Source organism: Babylonia areolata, chromosome 2 (assembly GCF_041734735.1).
Source record: "Babylonia areolata isolate BAREFJ2019XMU chromosome 2, ASM4173473v1, whole genome shotgun sequence".
NCBI lineage: Eukaryota > Metazoa > Mollusca > Gastropoda > Neogastropoda > Buccinidae > Babylonia > Babylonia areolata.
This window is the reverse complement of record NC_134877.1, coordinates 36,243,014-36,266,598: the sequence shown is the minus strand read 5'-3', so window position 1 is coordinate 36,266,598 and position 23,585 is coordinate 36,243,014. Positions and strand designations below refer to the sequence as shown.

General features: G+C 43.0%; 1 protein-coding gene across 1 annotated transcript in view; it reads left to right on the top strand.

Moving 5' to 3' along the window:
- LOC143277361 (uncharacterized) overlaps nt 1-23,316 on the top strand; it is a 53,316-nt gene extending 30,000 nt beyond the window's left edge. Inside the window, exons 2-9 of the mRNA XM_076582148.1 lie at nt 2,589-2,723; nt 4,836-4,974; nt 6,504-6,721; nt 13,086-13,331; nt 16,179-16,298; nt 17,081-17,205; nt 19,015-19,148; nt 22,062-23,316. Of these exons, the coding sequence (XP_076438263.1) occupies nt 2,589-2,723; nt 4,836-4,974; nt 6,504-6,721; nt 13,086-13,331; nt 16,179-16,298; nt 17,081-17,205; nt 19,015-19,148; nt 22,062-23,316 (2,372 nt within the window). The remainder of the gene's footprint in view (nt 1-2,588; nt 2,724-4,835; nt 4,975-6,503; nt 6,722-13,085; nt 13,332-16,178; nt 16,299-17,080; nt 17,206-19,014; nt 19,149-22,061) is intronic.
- The last annotated feature ends 269 nt before the right edge of the window (nt 23,317-23,585 follow it).

The window sequence follows — 23,585 nt, the reverse complement described above, 5'->3', positions numbered from 1 at the left end:
CAAAAGAATATGCAGGAAGAGGCACTTTGTATCAATATCGTAATTTTAGTTCATATATCAACGAAATATGGTTAAAGATGGTTAACACAAGAGATTCACCAAGTCATCCCGCCCACCTTCCCCTCACCCCCTCATGTCTTTCTCACTCTCTTTTGGAAAACAATCAGTGTGAAATTATTCAGCAGGAGACATCATGGATGGCTGTTGTTATTTTCATTTTTTTCAATCTGAAAACCTTAGCGGAAATTGGCTATCAATCACTAATCTTTTCGGCTGAGGGGTGATTTTCTCCCTTGGAGACTCCGGTTTGTTTCTGTATCTCACGATTGAGATCAGTCGTTGAACAGTTTCTTTCCAACGGCCATTGGACGACTGTCAAAAAAGCTGAAGAACGATTAATGGCTGTTATCTGCCTCGGTATTGTACTTATACCTATGTGACATATTAGTGAAATCCTGACATCACTTTGCATAAACGATATCTTAAAATGTATATCATATATTAATTCATCAATTGTTTATATATGTAAATTTCACCCTTTCCCTTTCTCACCGATGGTACCTTTCTTAGATGTAAAGTAATCCATTTTTTCGATTTATTTGTTTATAATTGCATCCATTACTTTTTCTTCGCAACTATTTTTGATTGAGTTATTTAGTTAGCTTTACAGAAACACTTTTAAATAGCAGAACAAAAAGACAACCGCGATTCTTTGTAGTGAAACCTGGCAGTGGTTAATTCGCATCACAACATGTATATCATGGCGTACTTGTGTATCACAGCCGCGTATGAGTGGATTTACGTGACCCTGGTAACATGTAAACAAATCATCCATTGAGGAAGGAACGAGACTTCCGAAAATTTGGAACACACACACACACACACACACACACACACACACACACACACACACACACACGCACACACACACACACACACACACGATAGAATTGTGTTTGTTTTTCTCTGTCTGTCTGTCTCTCCATGTATATATATGTATATATAATGTCTGTGTCTGTCTGTGTCTGTGTGTCCCTCCCTCCATCTCTCGTCTAGTGTTTCTCATTTATCAAAACCACAAATGGAAACAGACTGTGAACAGACTGAAACAAAGAAGACAGTTTTGTCATCCCTTGTCTATCGGTTACTCTTGAACACCAGAAGACTGGTTCCGCGCAGAATGGTGATAGTCTTGGAACAGCTCCAGAATACACTGCCAGCTTGTTACGCCTTTCTTGGATTGTTTCTGGAACCCCATTTAGATCCTCATTTCATGGTGTCATTACTCCCCTCCTCAGGTTTTGTGTCCAGGCCGCCAGGAATCGATTAGTCTTACGGCCAATGATTGCTTTGCCATTCATTGGGGACCAGAAGAAGAAATCGATCGCTACACCATGTGGTTGCGCCTGATTGCTAACGTGTGTCTGTAGTCAATTTGCACTGTTTTCCGTTGGTGCCTCAGACACCGCGCTACGCTGACAGATTCTGAGGATGAAAAGATTTAGTCTTAATAGCCCTGATGCTCATCCAAGCAGAAGAAGTTTTCATGCTGTTGTACTTTGTTTTATGTTGGTGTTTTCCTCACTCTCTACTGTTACTGAAGATCCAATTTCTATACCCATGAGAGCACTAACAACATTGACATCAGTGTCACTGTCCACCAGTGCTCGTTCTCCAGCTTTAGAAATAAAATATTATAGTGACAGAGACTGATAGAGACTGACGTTTTGGTATGGCTTCAGCTAATGAAAACAAGTATGTAGTTTGTATTGCAATCGACGAACAGGTCTTTCTGAGGGTCACCAAACGTCGTTCAAGTCAAGATGATAATGTTAAACAGCCGCAACCTGAGTTTGACCTGTTTGGAGGGAAGGAAGAAAACATCCAACAAAAACATTAATAACCAGTAATGTTTTCAACAATAAAAGCATAGCGGTTTAATAAAAGTCAAGTGTAGGTGTCATCAGTATTTAGTTAGAATTAGTCTGTGTCTTGATCCTCAGGTCAAACTTCCTGCTTATCCGTCTGTCTGCCAGTTTGTCCCCCATTTGTCTTATTTTGTCTCTGTTCGTTAGAGGCACCGTGGCGGAGTCGGGTAGGCATTAGACCTCTGATCCAGTAGTTCACCACTGATCAGGGTTCGAAGCCCTGTTGCGACATGGTGTTGGGTCCTTGGGGAAATGCAATTTACTCCGATTTTCTTCACTCCACGAAGGTGTAAATGCGTACCTGGCTTCGGTTGGGGAAGGTTAAGACGGCTGGAAGGAGAGGGTTAGGTTCCGGCTTCCAACCGTGCCGAGCCCGAGACAAATGGATATGAAACCACTGTCCCGATGGCCGAAAAAGTTTATCGGATCTTTCATCTTAACCCTTCTTTAAATTCTCTGCGTTGTTGCCATGACACAACTCTGGTCAATGAACCCCGCCCCCCCCCCACTCCCCCCCCACACACACACACAACCACCACCATCAACAGCTAACGTAAATTGACCACATTTCTTCCTACACACATTAGTTGCTCTGCCATTCGATGTTGTTTTGACAAATGTTTAGGATGTGAACTGGAAGTGCCCTCCCGCATCTTCCAGGACCGTGGACAGGAGACAGACACAGCATGGGGCTGTACTCTGTGGATTACTGTGCCGACGGAGAATCCACTGTACCAAAGTTCACTTCTGCCATCGTCTTTGTCGTCATGTCGTTCGTTGTGGAAGCGGTGCTCGGTAGGTAAAACAGCCAGAATGTATGTTTGTGTTTTACTTAAGGGTTTATTTATTTATTTATTTATCTATTATTTATTCATTCATTTATGTACATATGTGAATATATATATATATATATATATATATATATATATACATGTATAACACACACACACACACACACACACACACACACACACACACACACATATATATATATATATATATATATGATGGAAGGCCACCGTGAACTTGGAAGACCCGGCAAGCGCTTCAAGGACACCTTGAAGACAAACCTCAAAACCTGTGACATAGAAATCGCTTCCTGGGAAACTGATGCCCTTGACCGCTCTCGCTGGAGGATGCTGTGCTCTAGTGGCATAAAGACGTTTGAAAACAAGAGAACGCTGGCCACTAAGGAGAAACGTGAGCGAAGGAAGCAGGGCTCAACTTCTGGAGACGTTTTCCCTTGCAACACCTGTGGGAGGTGCTGCGCACCCAGAATCGGCCTCTTCTCCCATATGAGGACACAGACCGACAGATAAGCCTGCGTGCCTACTCGTCCGTCGGTTCAACAGGAGACTCCATTATTAATATCAATAATGGTGATAAAAATGATGGCAACAATAATCATAATAATAATAGTTATAATCATGATAATAAAGCCAACGAAAATAGCCCAGCTCATACAAACGCACACATGAAAAAAGTTATAAATGAAAACATGCACATAAAAAAACGTATAAAGACACAGTTTTGCTGGAAAACATCGCAGAAAAAAAAGGGAGAAAAAAGTCGAACGCACTGTGGCTATGCGTGAACACTGCGTTGACTGCCTCCGTGCTCTCTCTCTCTCTCTTTCACTCTCCATCTCTCTCTCTCTCTCTCTCTCTCTCTCTCTCTCTCTCTCTTTCTTTCTCTCCCCTCTCTCTCTGCCTCTCTCTCTCTCCCTCTCTCTCTCTCTATCTCTCTTTCTCTCTCGCTTTCTCTCGCTCTCTCTCTCGCTCACTCTCTCGCTCACTCTTTCTGTCGCTCTGTCTCTCCCCTCCCCCTGTCTCTTTCTCGTTCTTCTGCCTCTCTTTCTGTATCTGTCTGTCTGTCTGCCTGCCTCTCTCTCTCTCTCTCTCTCTCTCTCTCTCTCTCTCTCTCTCTCTCTCTCTCTCTGTGCCGGTGTGGGGTCTTAACAGACTTGATAATATTGAGAAAGTTCATTCCTTTGCATGTAAACGTTTTTTGAACATAACACTTAGAGTACCAAACAAGTTTGCATACGGCGAATTAGGACGTTATTCACTATATATAAATAGTGCAACAAGGTGTATCAAGTACTGGTTAAGGTTGCTGAATATGAATGTGCACCGATTACCCAGACAGGCGTATTTGATGTTGTTTAACTTAGACGAAAGGGGAAAAAATGTTGGGTGTCTTTAGTAAAAAATACTTTATTTAGACTTGGGTTTGGATATGTCTGGTTGCAACAAGGCGTTGGTTGTGAGCAAACATTTTTGTCATTATTTAAGCAAAGAATGAAAGATATATTTATGCAGGAGTGGGACGAGTCAGTAATGTCTAAAGATATATATCATAACTACAGACTGCTTAAAACTGGTTTTCAGTGTGAGCAATATTTTGAATATGTGGATAAAAAGTGTTTTAGGGACTGTTTAGTAAAATTACGGCTTGGTTTGCTCCCAATAAATGGATCATTTTTAAGAAGAACATTCAAATGTAATTCAAATTACGCATGTAAACGTTGTAATGTAATCGAAGATGAAAACCATTTTATAAACAATTGTGTCCTTTACAATGACCTGAGGCAAAAACATCTGAACTCTGAAGGTCAATCGTATGTTCACTTGATGAAGAATGGTTCTGTTTACAGTATTCGTAAACTATGCATTTATATATTTAATGCCCTGAAGATACGACAGGAATTCTGTGACAACAATGATGAAAGTTAGAATTAATTTACTATGCACGAGAAGCACTTTTGTTCTACAGGTTAAGTTAGTACGTATTTTACATTTTGTTGTGGCTGAGTGATCACCATATTGTGTACTTTTGACCTCTTTCTAGGGGCCGGAGTTTTGTTCTTGTTCTTGTTCTTGTTCTCTCTCTGCCGGTCACTTTCAGATGGAGAGGTGGGGAGGACGTTCATCCTGAACCACAACCACCTGCCCTGGGAGAATGCCAGTCAGACGTGTCGGGACATGAACGGGACGCTGGCCAAAATTGACCACATCTATGTCATCCCCGACATGGGCTTCGCCGAGTGAGTAGTTCGTTCGCTTCTCGGATAAGTTTTGCTATTTCTGTTTGGTACGGAAACATTTCCAATGCAGAAGTTGCAGCTCTTTACAGAATCGTAAAAAAACAAAACAAAAAAAAACTGCCACCAAGATTACCGGGGCTGATTTACATTCTCTAGAAGACATATATTATAAGCGGCTACTCAAAAAAAGCAAAATCAATCAGCCAGGACGAATCACATCCAGCTTTCGGGATTATCGAGATGCTCCCCTCTGGTCGACGGTACAGGACGAAAACCAGTCGCTTCGCCAATAGCTTTTCCCCCAAAGCAGTCAATGCCCCGTCTCTCGAATAAATCCAGTATGATAAATAGAATCGTGCAATCAACAACCATCTACCTGAAGATCTAGTCATCAGCCCCATCCATATGTAATATGCGGCTTCTGTTCAAACGTGTGCGTGTGTGTGTGTGTGTGTGTGTGTGTGTGTGTGTATGGGTGCGCGCGCGCGCATGCTTGTGTGTGTATATGTGTGTGAGAGAGAGAGAGAGAGTGTGTGTGTGTGTGTGTGTGTGTGTGTGTGTGTGTAGTGCGTGCATATGTGAGTATGCACAAGTTTTTGTATTGATATTCACTTGTATGCATCCTAATTTTTACTGTATCTGTGTTTGTGTATGATTTTCGATTTATGTACGTACCTTTATGTACTATCACCCCCCAATATTCCTTGTGACCCTGGTACACTTGGTAATAAAGACATATTCTATTCTATTATTATTGATATGTGGTGTAGCCTGGATGTACATACCACTGACTCTTATGCAGGCATCATGCCCTGTATCATTCAGTGAGTCCTTCTGGCTCTTGTTCAGCTTTTTTTATATTAATATTATTATCTTAATTCTTTATTTTCTTTATATATTAAGAGTAGCTTTTTGTTTTTGTTCTTTGTAGATTATCATACCCTGCCATAGGGTGTGTCTGGTATTTTGCCATGTATTTCACTGAAGAGGAAATCCAGACCGGTATTTTCATATTAGTTTATTGGGTGTTTTTTTTGTTTTTTGTTTTTTTGTTTGTTTGTTTCTTTTTGTTTTTGCTTTTTTTGTTTGTTTGTTTGTTTGGTTGTTTTTTTGTGTTTTTTGTTTGTTTGTTTGTTTTGTTGGTTTTTTTTTTTTGTTGGGGGGGGGGGTAGGGGGGGATTGTTGTTGTTGTTGTTGTGTGTGTTTTATTCAACAAATGTTCGTTTCAGTTTGCTACTGTCACTGCTGCCACTACTGCTGCTGCTGCTGCTGCTGCTGCTGTGATAGAACTACTGTTGTTAAGAATATCACTACGACTTTATTGCCGGCTGATGTTACCGTTAATGTTCATGTAACTACTGCCACTATCACTGCCATGCAATTGGCATAGCACGCACACTTCCTGCGGGAGACGTGAAACTGATATCACAATGTTTTTTTGTGTGTGAATGACTGTGTGTGTGTGTGTGTGTGGTGGTGGTGGGGGCTGGGGGGCGGGGGGCTGTGCTTGCGTGTTTATACCTACACAGTGCGTGGACCTTGTGGGTGGGGCTGAAGATCAACTCCACGAAGCCAGCCTGGGAGGACGGTGCAGGGGTGAACTGGACCAATTGGTACGGGCCTATGGGGTGGCGGCAGGGAAAGGACCCCGTGTGTACGGCTGCCGTCACTCCCTTGAGGTACGGCTTCGTCTGGCTGGCCAAGGACTGCAACGAAGCGCTGCCTTCTCTCTGTGAAGTTCCTGGAGGTGGGTGGGTTTCTGGATTTAAAAAAAAAAGAGAGAGAAAATCATCAGCAGTAACAAGAAGAACAACAACATAAAGAACAGCAACAGCAGCAGCAATAGCAGCAGCTATGAACAGCAGCAATATCAACAAGAACATCAACAGCAACAACAACAACAACAACAACCCTCCAAACAAACTTAAGCTCTTTACAACAACAACAGCAACGTCAACAACAGCAATATTTCCAGCAATAACAATGACCCTCCAAACTAAGAAATAAACGCCCAAGCAGGAACGACCACACATGTGTCACAAGCAGGTACTCGCACGTGGGCATGGAGACAGAAACGAATACGGACAGCTTGTTGACAAATTCCATTCCCATTCATTCTCCTGCCCGGGATGGGCGTAGAGGAGACATGAGGGACGATTCCGTAGTCAGACGACGCCATCCGGTTCTATCTTCTGCCTGTCGTATCAGCGTAGCGCTATCCATATTGGTCCATTCCTTGATGTTGTCCATCCAGCATTTGGCTTGCCTCCCTCTTCGCCTACCACCCTCTAGCGTTCCCTGTAGAACTGTCTTTTGCAGTGAATTGTGGCGTGTCACATGTCCGAACCATGACAGCTTCCTCCTTTTGACCACTGCTAAGAGTGGTTCCAGTGGACCCGCTAGCATGGTTATTTGGCTCTTGACAAAGTCATTGGTCTTTCTGTCCTTCCATGAGATTCCAAGCAATCGTCTGAAGCATTTTGTCTCAAACGTCTGGACTTTCCTAGTAGTCTCTGCTGTTAAAGTCCAACTTTCACATCCATACAGCAGTATGGATAGCACCAGGGATCGGTACAGTTTGATCTTTGTTGGAAAGCTGATCTCTCTGCTCTTCCAAATCTTGCTGAGCTTAGCCATTGCTGATGTTGCGATCGCTATCCTAATCTTTATTTCAGTTGTTGAGCGACCGTCGTTTGTGAGGGTGGAGCCGAGATATTTGAAAGCATCCACTTCTTCAAGTTGTTGTCCGTTCACGAAGATTTGAGCTTGGGTGTTGGTTGAGCTGTTTACCAACACTTTGCTTTTCTCGGTGCTCACTTCCATTCCGTATGCACCTGCTCTTCCTTCTAGTCTCTTGGTGAGGTCTTGTAGTTCTTTGTTGCTGCCTCCTAGTAGATCTATGTCATCTGCGAATCTCAAATTGTTGATGATTCTTCCTCCTATGGAGATGGTAGAGTGGAAGTCATGGAGGGTTTCGCGCATGATGTTTTCTAGGAAAAGGTTGAATAGTACTGGGGAGAACAGGCAACCCTGACGGACACCGACTGTGGTCTTAAAGTATATTCCAATTTGGTTGTTGAGGAGGATTGCGCTGCTGGATGTCTTGTACAGCGCCTGAATGACTTGGGTGAGACCCTCCTCGATGCCAAACTGTCTGAGTACCTGCCACAGTCCATCATGCCACACCCTGTCAAAGGCTTTCTTGAAGTTGTTGACAAATAATGAAACACAAAATTAATAACCATCCCTGTCTTGCCTGATTTCTCAACCATTATGACAAGTCCTCTCCTCTAGCTCCCATCCGCCCCACCCCCCCCCCCCCCCCGAGCCCCCACTCACCCTCCAAGCCCACCCACCCCCCTCTGCCCCCCCTCCCCCCCCTCCCCGCCCCACAAAGAAATGATGACAACAACAAAATAAACAAAAAGAAAAACATGTTAAAATAATTCATCAAGACTGCACGGTATGTGCGAGCCACCACTGGTATACAATCATGTTTGATCTAATATTGTCGGTCTCCCTTTGTCTGTCTGTTTGTCTGTTTTTCTCTGTGTCTGTGGAGGAAAAAAAAACAAACAAACGCGTAGTTGCGCTGTTGCTGTGGTAATCTGTTCCCCGATTAAAAGAGTTAAATTTCTTGATGTAGCGTTGTTAAGCATTGCAGTAGTACTCTTTCCGTCACGTTTTCGGAGCCTTCGTGTTGTCCGTGTTATTCATGCCATGGACTTCAACGCTGGAATGAAAAAGATGAACTGAATGAAAGGACTGAAACGGTTAAATTAAAACAGAAAAAAAACAACCGCCCGACCCGTCATAATTAATTAACATATGTCTGTATGCTGGTCACTGTAACCATTCATACCGCATGAACAACAGGAGGCACTGTTAACATTAATAAGCGCTTAATTTCAAGTCTCCCGCGAACCATGAATTTTGGTCACACAACAACATCACGTGGGGCATCATTCCTAATTCTCGCATAATAACGCACATTAATCAACAATGTCACATGACAGTCAAATGATTCTAATCTTAGAGCTTTAGTCTGCAAGACTTAATCTACTACAGTCACGATGTAAAACTTAAAAGTAATGGGAAAGGAAAATCTGACTGACTGATTAAAAAACCCAACTAAAATAGCATTAGGATACCAGTTGTTGAACCAATCTGGTGTCTGCCTCTTTACCTAAATAAGTAAAATCAACCACCCAGTCAACTAGTAGGCCTACAAACCCACGCCGACGTCCCCATTGTATTAACTAGCACTGGATTAGATCATGTTTGGAAAGATCAGTTCACTTTCAGTGTTAAAAAAAAAAGAAGTTTGCTATATCCAAGAAGCTTGAAAATGAATATGTAATTTTTTTGAAACAGAAACATAACAGTTCATCTAAATTATAATTTTACAAGAACGCTGTGACATATTATAAAATTGAACCGTATTTAAAGAATACAGCAAATACACAACACAGGAAAGCACTGACCATGTTACTAATCAGCGCCCATGACTTACAAATCGAACAGGGAAGACATAAAGATACACCGAAAGAACAAAGATTGTGTGATACTTGTAACAGTTTAGAAGATGAGATTCACCGTTAGACAATTGTGTAAATTACAAAACAGACAGATTCCTAATCGATACATGTCGTTCAAATGCAAAGCCTGGTGAACTGATCCTTCTAACAATTACAGCCAAGGCTGGCGAAATTTGTTCACGAATGTTTTTTTTTTTTTCTTCTTAATATGCTCATGTTTATGTTTCATTGTGTCTTATAAACTTTAAGGTTTTATGAAAATAAAAAGTATTATGTTCTGTTCTATTCCCCCCAACCTCCTACCCATTACACATTGAAGAATAACTGACCAGCCAAACAACAGGCCAGCCAGATACAGGACAAAACAAAGGAAAATAATGTAAAAGGAAAAAAAAAAAGAAAGAAAAAACAACAACAACTGTCTTTTGATATTTACAAGGAAAGCTGAAATGATTAAACAAAGCACACACACACACACGCGCGCGCGCGCACACACACACACACACACACACACACACACACACACACACACACACACACACACACACACACACACATTCAAAAGCGTGGGCGACCACCACAGTGTCATTAATCTTTCACTAAGAGATTCAGTTTCATCGATGTCAAAGCGTTCGGGCCGATCTATCATACGCTACACCTTATGTGCTCTTTAAAAAAAAAAAAAAAAAAAAAAAGGGGGGGGGGGGGGTGGGAGAGGGGGGTAGGGGGAGCCGTTGCCTGACCTTCGCATAAACCCAACGCGCTGGTCAGAGGTCAGAGGTCGGGCCAAGACAATCAGCAAACCAACCCCACAGTGTGTGCTGCACCCACACCCAGTGGAATGGTCATCATAGCCAGACAGGCAGTTGCCATTAGTGGCACACAAAAGACGAAGCTATGCACTTGGAACGAACATTGCTGCTGTTGTCCACACACTATTGCCATCATTTGTCACTGTCAGTGCCGAGAGTCTGCGGCTGTTCTGTTGATTTCTCTGGCACCTTCGACAAGTCGCTGTGGGTTGGAGCTGATTTTGTTTGTTGGGTTCTTTGTTTCTTTAGTTGATTTTGTTTGTTTGTTTGCTTTCCTTTATTTATTTTTTTGTTTTCTTTCTTTCTCTCTTTCTTTCTTCCTTCCTTCTTCCTTCTTTCTTTCTTTCTTTCGAGTCTGTGGCTACTTTGCCCGTTCTCAGGCACCTTCGACAAGTCGCTATAGGTTGGAGTTGGTTTTTCTTTCTTTCTTTCTTTCGTTTCCTCCTTTTTTTCTTGTTCACTTTTTGCTGCTTGCTTTATTTTCTTATTTATTTTCGCCAGTTGTCTAATATCATATGTTTTCGCTTCCTCTTTTTTTTGTTTGTTTTTTTGTCTGCTTCCATTTTACTTGTTTTCTCTTTGATTTTCTCTTTCTTTCTTTCTGTTTTTCTTTCTTTCTTTACTTTACTTTTCTTTCTTTTAATCTTTCGCTTGCTTTCGTGTCTTAGTTTCACCATTTTTGCCAAATGTTTTCGCTTTCTTTCTTTCTGTCTTTTTTATGTCTCCAGTTTGCATTTAATCATGAGAAATCATGTAGTTAAAGACTTGAATTGTTCACGAAAGGCAATGAGGAAAAGTGTGTGTGTGTGTGTGTGTGTGTGTGTGTGTGTGTGTGTGTGTGTGTGTGTGTGTGTGTGTGTGTGTGTGTCTGTGTGTCTGTGTGTGTGTGTGTGTCTGTGTCTGTGTGTCTGTCAGTCTGTGTGTTAACGATCCTGAAATCCATGTCAGCGTCCGATAATTTATGGAAACAAGAACATAGCCAGCATGCACACCCCTACAAACGGGTTATGGCTGCCTACATGGCGGGGTAAATAAACAAAACGGTCATACACATAAAATGTTACATGTATGAGTGTGTATACGTGCGTTACTTAATCCTGACTGAATGACACAGGAGACGAATGATGAGCTCTCAATGGCAGCCGTCAGTCGGCTCTACCCAGGTAGAGTGTATTGAGCAAATGACCCCGTGTTTGCAAAGCGCTCAGAGCCCGGTCTCCGACCGAAGAGAGGCGCTATATAAGTATCCATATCATCATTCTCTCTCGTCTCTTTCTGTCTGTCCTCCCTCTCTCTCTTGCTCTCTCTCTCTCTCTTGCTCTCTCTCCCTTTCTCTCGCTCTCTTTCCCCCTCTCTCTCCATCTCGCTCTCTCTCACCCTCCCGTGTCTTAAATTTTGGCTTCGTATTGTCTTTATGGATAATGACCGTTTCCCTAAGAAAGCTTATAATATGATGTTATCATTGCAAAGTCATAATTATTGTACTTGGGCTTGCTCTGTGAGAAATGTTTTGTATAAATTTGGATTTGGTGTTGTTTGGGAGGCTCAGTCAGTTGGTAATGTCAAAATGTTTATGACTGAATTTAAGCAGCGTCTGGTTGATTGCTTTACTCAAGACTGGCGTTCAGCTCTCCAGTCTCACGATTTTTATGATGTGTATTCAGCTTACAACCAGTCCTTGTCACTTAAACCTTACTTGAATAATGTCAAATGTATAAATATGCGCCGTGTTTTTTCGCAGTTTAGAATTGGAATGTCCAACTTACGCTCACACTTTTTGCAGTTTAACTATGATGGGCAAAGTAGGAATTGTCCTTTTTGTGATGACACTCCGGAAACCGAAATGCATTTTCTTTTGGTCTGCCCTAAGTACTGTTCCCTGCGCTCTCAGTTTATTCCTGCTAAATTTCACAAACATCCAAGTGCATCTAAGATGTCCATGTTGTTATCTTGTGCGAGCGAGAGATTGAGTGTTAGTATATGCAAGTTTGTATTCAAAGCGTTTTCATTACGAGCAAATGCTCTAGAATCGTTATCGATGCCCATGTAGTTCAATGGTTGTCCTAGTATTCATTTTCCTGTATTAATTCTGTTTGTCCTTGTGAACTCCATTGTTATGGATCTGTGGTCTGACAATTAAAATATTTCGACTTCGACTTCGACTTCGACTTCTCTCTCTCCCTCCCTCTCTCTCTCTTTCTCGCTCTCTCTTTCCCTCTTTCTCTCTCTCTCGCTCTCCCCCTCCCTCTCTCTCTCGCGCGCTCTCTCTCTCGCGCTCTCTCTCCGTCTCTCTCTCCCTCCCTCTCTCTCTATCCCTTCCTCTCTCTCTCTCTCTCTCCCTCTCTCTATCTCTTGTTAACGTGTCCTGCCCTACTTGACATAAGAACGAAGTTAATTGGTCCTCAGTCTTATAGCAATGCATGCAGCTTTAGATTGAATTTGTTATTGTCGTCTAGAAATGAAACTACTCTTTATGGACTGACTACCTATATTTACAAATCATTGAAGAGGCTGAATGTAATGACTTCATAGTTTTCTTTGCTGTTGATGCATATATTCTGAATATATTCCTGTGGTATCAGTTATATTTCCAATCTGTCCAACATGTCCAATATTTAACACCCTCTCAGTAAAGGGCTTTGGCCTGTATTTGAATAAAACAGTTCGTTCGTTCGTTCGTTCGTCCCTCCATCCCTCTCTCTCTCTTTCCCTCCCCCTCCCCTCCCCTCTCTCTCTCACACACATTCCACCCACGCCCCAGGCACGTGTCGATTCAACGTGACCTACCACGCCACCCTGACGGGCTTCAACGACAAGATGGAGTCCTTGTCCCGGGAGGAGTGCCAGGAGAGCTGCCGCACCATGCGCGACATCGACTGCCGCTCCTTCGACGCGCACAGGGAGTCCCAGGTGTGCCAGATGAGCCGTGAGACACGCTGGTCCCAACCCCAGGATTTCGTCCTGGCCATTCAGTACTGGGACTACTACCACTGGACGTGCATTGAGGGTGAGCGTTTCTGTCGTTGTCAATGGATGTGCATTGAAGGTGAGCGTCAAGTGAGTATTTCTTTTGTCCTTGCACGTGCATTGAGGGTGAGCGTTTCTGTCTCCCCAGGGAGAGCGCGTCGCTACACTACAGTGATACCCATTTTTTGACTCACTTGTGTAAACAAAGTGAGTCTATGTTTTAACCCGGTGTTCGGTTGTGTGTGTGTGTGTGTGTGTGTGTGTGTGTGTGTGTGTGTGTGTGTCCGTGGTAAACTTTAACATTGGCATTTTCTCTGCAAATACTTTGTCAGTTGACACAAAATTAGGCATAAAAATAGGAAAAAAATCAGTTCTTTCCAGTCATCTTTTTTAAAACAATATTACACCTCTGGGATGGGCACACACACACACACACACACACACACACACACACACACACACACACACACACACACACACACACACACACACACAAAATGAAGCCTAATTATATGCAAACTGCATGTACTGTTATATTTATATTTTTTGTATTATCTAAACTTGGAACTTTGATCTGATATTCTAACACAACAACAAGAGCAGTCATTATTATCATTTTTTGTTCAAACAGGAACTTCTTTTGCTAAGCATGGAAGTTTTATTTATTTTGCAAACGTTTTGGTGCAGATAGTAAAAAAAGTGAAATTACTCTGTAATTAATGCTAGTGGACTTGATTTGCTTTAAACTGATCTTTCTCATCTTAAACATTACATTTTGAAATTATACTCAATACATAAAAAGCTTGTGTGTTTTACTCTCAGTGTACAGGGCTTTTTTCTTCTTCTTTCTTTTATATTTTTTTATATTTTTTTTAGACGCAAAGCTTTATGATAACAAATACAGAACACATTTTAACGATTAGACTTTTTTTTAAAAAGTGTATCACAAGTGAGCCTTGAAGGCCTTGCCTCTCTTGTTTTATATGTTTTCCATGTATGCATTTTTCTTAAATTTGTTTTTCCTATCAAAGTGGATTTTTCTACAGAATTTTTCCAGGAACAACCTTTTGTTGCTGTAGGTTCTTTTACGTGCGCTAAGTGCATGCTGCACACGGGACCTCGGTTTATCGTCTCATCCGAATGACTAGCGTCCAGACCACCACTCAAGGTCTAGTGGAGGGGGAGAAAATATTGGCGGCTGAGCCGTGATTCGAACCAGCGCGCTCAGATTATTTCACTTCCTATGCGGACGCATTCCCTCTAGGCCATAACTCCACATTTCTATTGTCCTTGGACGTGCATTGAGGGTGGGCATTTCTGTTGTTATTTGACGTTTATTGAGGTGAGCATTTCTTTTGTCATTGGACGTGCATTGAGGGTGAGCATTTCTTTTGTTATTTGACGTTTATTGAGGGTGAGCGTTTCTGTTGTTTTCACTGGACGTGCATTGAGGGTGAACGTTTCTGTTATTGTCATTGGATGTGCATTGAGGGTGGGCATTTCTATTGTCACTGGACGTGCTTTGAGGGTGAGCACTTCTGTTGTCGTCATTGGACGTACATTGAGGGTGGGCATTTCTATTGTTGTCATTGGACGTACATTGAGGGTGAGCACTTCTGTTGTCGTCATTGGACGTACATTGAGGGTGGGCATTTCTATTGTTGTCATTGGACGTACATTGAGGGTGAGCACTTCTGTTGTCGTCATTGGACGTACATTGAGGGTGGGCATTTCTATTGTTGTCACTGGACGTACATTGAGGGTGAGCATTTCTGTTGTTGTCACTGGACGTACATTGAGGGTGAGCATTTCTGTTGTTGTCATTGGATGTGCATTGAGGGTGAGCATTTCTATTGTCATTGGACGTGCATTGAGGGTGAGCATTTCTGTTGTCATTGGACGTACATTGAGGGTGGGCATTTCTATTGTTGTCATTGGACGTGCATGGAGGGTGAGCATTTCTGTTGTCGTCATTGGACGTGCATTGATGGCGGTCAACTCTGTTGTCATTGGAGGAGGAGCATTTCTGTTATTGGACGTGCAACAATGGTGAGTATTTATGTTGTCATTAGACGTGCATTGAGGGTGAGCATTTCCTGTTATTGGATGTGCATTGAAGGTGAGCATTTCTGTTGTCATTGGACGTGCATTGAGGGTGAGCGTTTCTGCTGTCACTGGACTTGCAACGAGAGTGAGCATTTCTGTTGTCATTGGGCATGCATTGAAGGTGGGCGTTTCTGCTGTCAAGTGAGCATTTCTATTGTCCTCAGATGTGCATTGAGGTAGATGATTTTTATTACCACTTGACGTGAGCATTTCAGGTGAACATTTCTTCTGCCCTTGGACTTGCATTGGGGATGAACATTTCGAAAGCCATTGCACGTGCTTTGAAATAGAGGATTACCACCGGGCATGCATAGAGGTTGATCATTTCTACTGACTGGTCGTGCATTGAGGGCGAGCGTTCTGTTGCCAAGAGAGCATTTATGTTGCCTTTGGGCATGAGCATTTCTACTGCCTTTGGATGTACATTGAAGATGAGAATAGAATTCTACTGTCTTAGGCGTGCATTGGGGTTGAGAATTTCTGTGACTTTTACCAGTAGACGTCCATCGAGGAAGGTCATTATTGGGATTAATACCAATGGACGTGCCTAGAGGGTGAGTGTGTCTGTGACTATAACCATTGTTGAGCGTTACTATTACCCGTACATCTGCATTTTATGTGATAATTTCTGGGACTGGTTACCATCAGTGAGTATTTCTATTACCATAGAGCGTGCATTGAGGGCGAGCATTACTGTACGTCCTGTTTATCCACAAATTTTACCTCGATGAAGTGAGTGTGTTGCGTCATACATGCCTCTCTATCCTGATTTTTCCCTCAGGCACTTACCTGAACGGGGAGTATGGAATACCGAACGGAGTGGAACTACCCACCACACCTGAGATTACTACTTCCGTGTCCACAGAACCCAGCACGGCTGTTGAGAATTCTACAGTGTCAGGTGACACTTTTATTCGTTCGTTCGTTCGTTTTTGTTTTTGGTTTTTTGTTTGTTTTGTTTTTGTTAGTTGTTTTTTGTTGTTGCTTTTGTTTGTTTTTCGTTCTTCCATTCACCCATTTGTTGTGTTATTCGTTTGTTGATCGTTTGTGTGTTTATTGTGCAAGCAACTAATTTAACTAACCAAACACCATTCCCCCCCCCCTCTTCCTTTACAAATTACTGTTTTTTGTTTGCTTCCGCACACCCAAACTTCCTTCCATTCCTTCGTTCGCTCATCAGCGCGTTCTTTTTTGTTTTTTTCCCTTCCTTCCTTCTTACTTTCTTGCTAAATTTGCGCAAAACTTGGCTTGAAAGGTTTTCGTGAATACAGTCTGTAAGACTGTTTCAATGAATAAGTGGACAAGTGTGATCCCCCTTAGTCTGCTCTTTTTTCTTCAAGTGTAGACTAATGTTTTTCCTATCAAAGTTTTTTTGTTGTTGTTTTTTTTTCTTCCTATTTTGCCAGGAGCAATCCTTTTGTTGCCGTGAGTTCTTTTACTTACACTAAGTGCCTACGCACTGCAGTTCACTTTATCGTCCCATCCGAATGTATGTCTAGCGTCCAGACCCCCAACCAGTCAAGGTCGAGTGGAGGTGGAGAAAATTCTGGCGAATACGCGATTCGATCCCATGCGCTCAGATTTTCTCCGCTTCCAAGGCGGCCTGCGGACGCACACGCGTTCTTACCACTAGGCCTCCTCCAATCCAGTTCAGTAACACCCGTTACTGTTTGGGTTCAACAGAGGAGATGGTGTGCTTCAAGGTGAAACCTCCGACAGAGAACGAGACGGAGGAGATTCAGAAAGAAGTGGAGGAGCTACAGACCATGACCGAAGTCTACAAGGAGCACAACAAGCTGAAGAAAAAGGTGTGGTGATGTGGTGCTGCTCCTGTCAGTCTCTGACATATAATTATATATATATACATTATATATATATATATATATATATATATATATATAATCTGTGTGTGTGTGTGTGTGTGTGTGTGTGTGTGTGTGTGTGTTTATCATTTGTGTTACCAAGTGGGTGAGGAGACAGGATAAGAAAAGAAATAAACAGCGAGTTCACTTCAGTCTTCAGTCTCCCACCCTCTCAGCAAACAGAAAAAAAAAAAAAAACAGACAAGAAATTTTCCCCTGAGCCAGTTATAAAGACAAAATGATTTTTCACTCACGCACACTCTTTTCACCTAGAAGTAACAGTAATTTCAGTTATGGTGGTTGTTTTTTTCTAAACCGGGGAACACATTTCGTGGATGTCACAATCACAATTCTCTCCATGCACAGATGCTCTTTGCTTCGATCCAGTCCACAGGATCGCACTCAGTTCTAGGCCGGCCAGTTAACAGTCTACTTACAGAAAACACTGTCAATGTCCACGCCACACAACTCGTGGGACACTCGGGCACCTCCTCCTCCGTTGAACATACCAGTTCCACAGGGGGTCCGTCCATTCCGTGGCCGGTCAACAAAGAGCCCTGATAAAACTTTTCTTTCATGTTTTTAGCTCTTGGCACGCTCCATTGAAAATTCTTCCTTCCTTCACACTGAACGAATCTCCAGCTACTCCTCTTCAATGTTCCCCCTGCCATTTCACTGTCCCCTTATGTTCTTTTCTTACATTTACTGTCCTTTCACACCACTCATGCATTCATACCATTTTCCAATTAACAATACAATATTCATTTAAGAGTCACTACATCTTATAAATGCATAGAAAAAAAGTATTGATTTATCACAAAGCAAAACATTTCAAAACAGCTACTACTACCTTCGCAATAGCTATTTAATCAAAAGTTGAATTTCTTATGAAATTATCCAGCAACTGACCATTGAATAAACGATAAAATAAAAACTTAACAATTTTTTCCCACCTGATGTACGGAATAGTCAAGGCTTCATTCCGTCTCAACAGACGCACTTCACCCGAACTCTGATACATTCAGACTGAGGTAACTGCATATACACATACGCACACACACACACACACACACACACACACACACACACACACACACACACACATGACCATGCACAGCTCACGATTCACCCACACTTACTACGTGCAAACCATATTTTCACATTCATAACAGGTATTTGAAATATAAAAATGATATTTCTCGTACCTCCTCCCTGGCCACAGGCACTCGTAACTCTGCCACATCGTTCGTTTGTTTATTTATAGTCTGTTCATCTAAGATAATGATATTAGACTGAAAATAAATGATATCATTATTATTATTATTATTTGGATTATCATCATTTCTATAATAATGATGGTTGTTATTATTAATTAGAACTCGACATTTCTGTATATTCGAATGAAAAGGGGGCGGTTGAGGTGGAGGGGAGGGGGGAGGCAAGGGGGAGGGGACTAACAAGAGAGAGAGAGAGAGAGAGAGAGAGAGAGAGAGAACAGAATGTGGAAAAGATTCATCATCATCATCATCTTCTTCTTCTCATTCTCCTCCTCCTCATTATTATTATTATTATTATTATTATTATTATTATTATTATTATTATTATTATTATTATATTGTTGTTGTTGTTGTTGTCATCGTCGTTATCATCATCATCATCATCATCATCATCAATATCAATATTATCATCATCATCATCACCATCATTATGATGATCATCGTCATTGACGTGTGTGTTAACTGTGGTAAACGACAGACGAGCAGGTCAGACCCCCGTGGGTCAGCGGCCACAGTGGGGTCTGTGGCTGTGGGTCTGGTGGTCACCATCTTCCTGCTCATCGTCCTCTCCGACATCATCAGCTGTCCTCAGCACCTGCGTCAGATGAACAAGTCAGTCACTTACAGCCTTCATAGTAGTTTAATTAAGGGCCACTTTGCACAGGGTTTTTTTCCCCTCTGGGTGGGGGTGGGGAGGGGTGGTGGTGAAAGGGAGGGGGGTGGTGGAAAGGGGAGAGGAAAGGGGAGGGGAGGGATGGAAGGAGACGGGACACACACACACACACACACACACACACACACACACACACACACACACACACACACACACACACACACACACTCACTCACTCACACACACACACTCACTCACTCACACACACACACACACACACACACACACACACACACACACACACATACACACACTTCCATCCCCCCCAAGCCCCCCCCACCCCCACCCCCCACGTCACACACACTACTCCGATGAGCACTACACAGTGCGAAATATTTGTCGCATACTTGTTCCCCTGTGGAGGAACCAAATGGCTAACAGAAGCATTACTGAGAGACTTTTTAAAACTCTCACCCCAACTGTTAACCCCAGCCTCAAGCGCAAAACAGGTGGGTTTTTTTAAGTTTAAGTTTAATTAATGATAATGAATTTTCGGTAAACGGCGGTGTATGATGCAGCTAAATGCACTGAGTGCCGCTCATAACCAGGGGAACTTTTCTTGCACGCGCGCACTGCCATTCTCTGCAATTATAAAGAAAAAAGAAACGAAAAAGAAACACTGCTTTCGTTTACATCCCACTCAATGAACATAAAAGTATTTGCTGAAACATCGGTTTTGAAGCCTTTCAAAGTGCACGTGTGCATGTTACAGCCGTTTAAGTATTTACTGAGAGGACAGTGGCTGACCAATGCGGCCTTTCAATCATCTCTCAAATTAATTTATTTTCATTTTTTTTCATTTCTATCATTTTATGAAAACATAATCTGCTTTTACAACGTGGTACCTCTTACGTTCTGGGAAGTCCGTATCGAGTCATTATTGATACTTGTATGGCGCATTTCTTCGGTCAGGTATTTAGCTGTAAACGTTCTACAAATACACTCATTTAGTCGTTTTCACAATAGGCAGCCTAGTACCTACCTGGGTAGTTGCCTTTAAGTGCTCATAATCCGTTTTCTGTGTCATTCAGACGGGCTAAAGTCAAAATGTCAGCTGTGTGTGTGTGTGTGTGTGTGTGTGTGTGTGTGTGTGTGTGTGTGTGTGTGTGTGTGTGTGTGTGTGTGTGTATTTGTATTTGAATTTCTTTTTATCACAACAGATCTCTCTGTGTGAAATTCGGGCTGCTCTCCCCAGGGAGAGCGCGTCATTACACTACAGCGCCACCCTTTTTTTTGTATTTTTTCCTGCGTGCAGTTTTATTTGTTTTTCCTATCGAAGTGGATTTTTCTACATAATTTTGCCAGGAACAACCCTTTTGTTGCCGTGGGTTCTTTTACGTGCGGTAAGTGCATGCTGCACATGTGACCTCGGTTTATCGTCTCATCCGAATGACTAGCGTCCAGACCACCACTCAAGGTCTAGTGGAGGGGGAGAAAATATCGGCGGCTGAGCCGTGATTAAACCAGCGCGCTCAGATTTTATCGCTTCCTGAGCAGAAGCGTTACCTGTAGGCCATCACTTCACATTGTGTGTGTGTGTGTGTGTGTGTGTGTGTGTGTGTGTGTGTGTGTGTGTGTGTGTGTGTGTGTGTGTGTGTGTGTACGCGCCCGCGCCCGCGAGCGCGCACGTGTGTGTGTATCTGTGTGTGTGGGTGTGTGGGTGTGAGTGTCAGAAGTGCGTGTGAGTGTGTGAAGTGCGTGCGCCCGTCCGCCCTTAGACTAAACTGTCTGTAGACACTGATACTGACACTGATCTTATATGTGTGAAGGCCACTGACCCATACAGAAAAAGATAATATCACATCAGTGTTTGAGAAAGGGGTGAAAGGAGTTGGTGGACGGGTTGGGGCACACAAAAAAAGAAAGAAAAAAGTTCAATGTTATTTCGGGTAATTAAATGTTCCTGTAAACCGCATTGGTTCGAATTCAGACATGAATAAGTGAAATTAATAGAAGCTCCATCTATAGAATGTACGTGAAGAAAGGGGCAGTTTAAAACAAAAAGTAGCAGGAGACAAAGAGAGTCCTAGAAATGAGGTAAGAGGGAGAGAGAGAGAGAGAGAGAGAGAGAGAGAGAGACAGACAGACAGACAGACAGACAGACAGAGAAACAAACAGAGACAGTGACAATGTCAGAGGCGAAAACATAGGCAGACCCACCAGACCAGCCTCCTCTAAAAAAACCGAATGCAGACAGACAGACAAACAGAAACAGTGTCTATGACAGATGCGAAAAGATAGAGAGACACACCAGCCTCCTCTAAAAAAACAACAACAACAACAACAACAACACACACACACACACACACACACACACACACACACACACACACACACACACAAAAGAAAAAAAAACCAACAACAAAAAAACAAACAAACAAACAAACAAAAAACAAACAAACAAAAAAACAAAACCCGAATGCAGACAGACCAGACAAACAAACAGAAACAGTGACAATGACAGATGCGAAAAGATAGAGAGACCCACCAGCCTCCTCTAAAAATAAATAAAAAAACAACAACCAACCAACCAACCAACAAACAAACAAACGAATGCAGACAGACCAGACAAACAAACAGAGACAGTGATAATGTCAGAGGCGAAAAGATAGACAGACCCACCAGCCTCCTCCTTCCTCCTAAACGCACGCACACACACACACACACACACACACACACACACAAAAAAAAAAAAAAAAAAAAAACAAACAAAAAAAAACCCGAATGCAAACAGACAGACAAACAAACAGAGACAGTGACAATGACAGAGGCGAAAACAAGATAGACCCACCAGCCTCCTCTTAAAAAAACAAAACAAAACAAAAACCGAATGCTTTCTGTTCCGTACACAGACGAGGGGCGCCGTGGGGAAGGTGGTACCGCCGCCTGAAGAGGAGGAGACGCCGCAAGAAGCAGCAGAAGGCCATGCAGTTCACGGAGTACGGGGAAGGGAAGGGAACCTCCGCATCACAGGGGCCCCTGGTGCTCAGCGCGAGAGTGCCACGCAGCTTCCAGCCTCAGGGCCTGCAGGCTGACGACACCGTGGAACACGTCTACTCCAACGGGCTGCAGAGCCAGAACGGACAGCTGCCCGTCAACAGAAAGCTGGAACAACACCTGGAGAGAATCCGCCAGCTGGAACTGCAGTTCGGAGGGGGGCTGAGAAAATCGTCGAAGATGGCAGTATCCTGTCCAAATCTAGACAAGATGGACACGGCCATACCTGGAATGACGGACACACAGGGAGGCAGTGACGCACAGCAGGGTGAGGAGAGGTGTCACCCGTTCTCTGGTGGTGGGAATCTGGGAATGAAGACTGCTGGAGGCCCCAGAATCCGTATCATGAGGCTGGGGTCGCGGGAGTCAGGAGAAGTTCGCACTGATCCTATCCAGTGTGAAAACCTTAACCAATGTGAAGACCATAACCAGTGTGAAGACCTTAACCAGTGTGAAGAAGATCCTAACCAGTGTGAAGACCATAACCAGTGCAAAGATGAAAACACGGTTGTCAGTCCTTCCCCTGTCCTCTTCTCCCGACCTAACATCACATGTCCTGACGACGCAGAGAGTTCACAGTCTGAAGAAGTGGATGGTAGCAGCAAACGTACACACTTTTTCATCTCCCTTCAAAATGGGCAAGTTCCCGTTCTAAACACGTCAGAACACATAGAGCTTTCCGAATTCAAAAACTTACTACACAGTCAACAACCCAGCAGGGCGAGGGCGAAAGACCGTGATCCTGTCAGTGGTTCTGGAAGCGAGAACTTGTTCATGCAAGTGGAGGTGGAACCGGAACATCAGGGGTGTGAGTCAGACAACGAGAGAGAGCAGGGGGAAGCTGAGAGACAACCCAATGAATCGCAAGCAGCGTCAGAAACTATCAGTCCAGCGTCATCGTCACCCCCCACGCCGCGACCTCAGGTAGAGATCTGGATAGAAGAGGACCACACACCAACAAGTGAAGAGCACTTAACATCCTCCACGATTGTAAATAACAAGCTGTTGCGGGTTCGGGAATATCCACATTCTTTTAAACATTTCAAACAGCAGGTTCAAACCAAACATTCGAGCGAAACGCCATCAGACAAAATTATCAATACGGAATAACTATGTGTGTTGAAAACAAGTCACTGTGTTAAAACCCGTCCTCTGTGATGATAGAGGATAGGGAGGGGGGGCGGGGGGGAAGCTGTTTTGCGCCGAGTCAACCTCAAGTGGTAGAACAATGGAAAAGCCTGTGTGGAATGACCCTATTACGTCACTGGCAGAGAACTCCAGAGTTACATACAGTGCGTTGAGCAAGCACTCCTGCGGAGAACAAAACAGATGTGTTCTTTACCAAACGGTTCTCTTCTGCTGGTCTTTTCTGGAAGCTT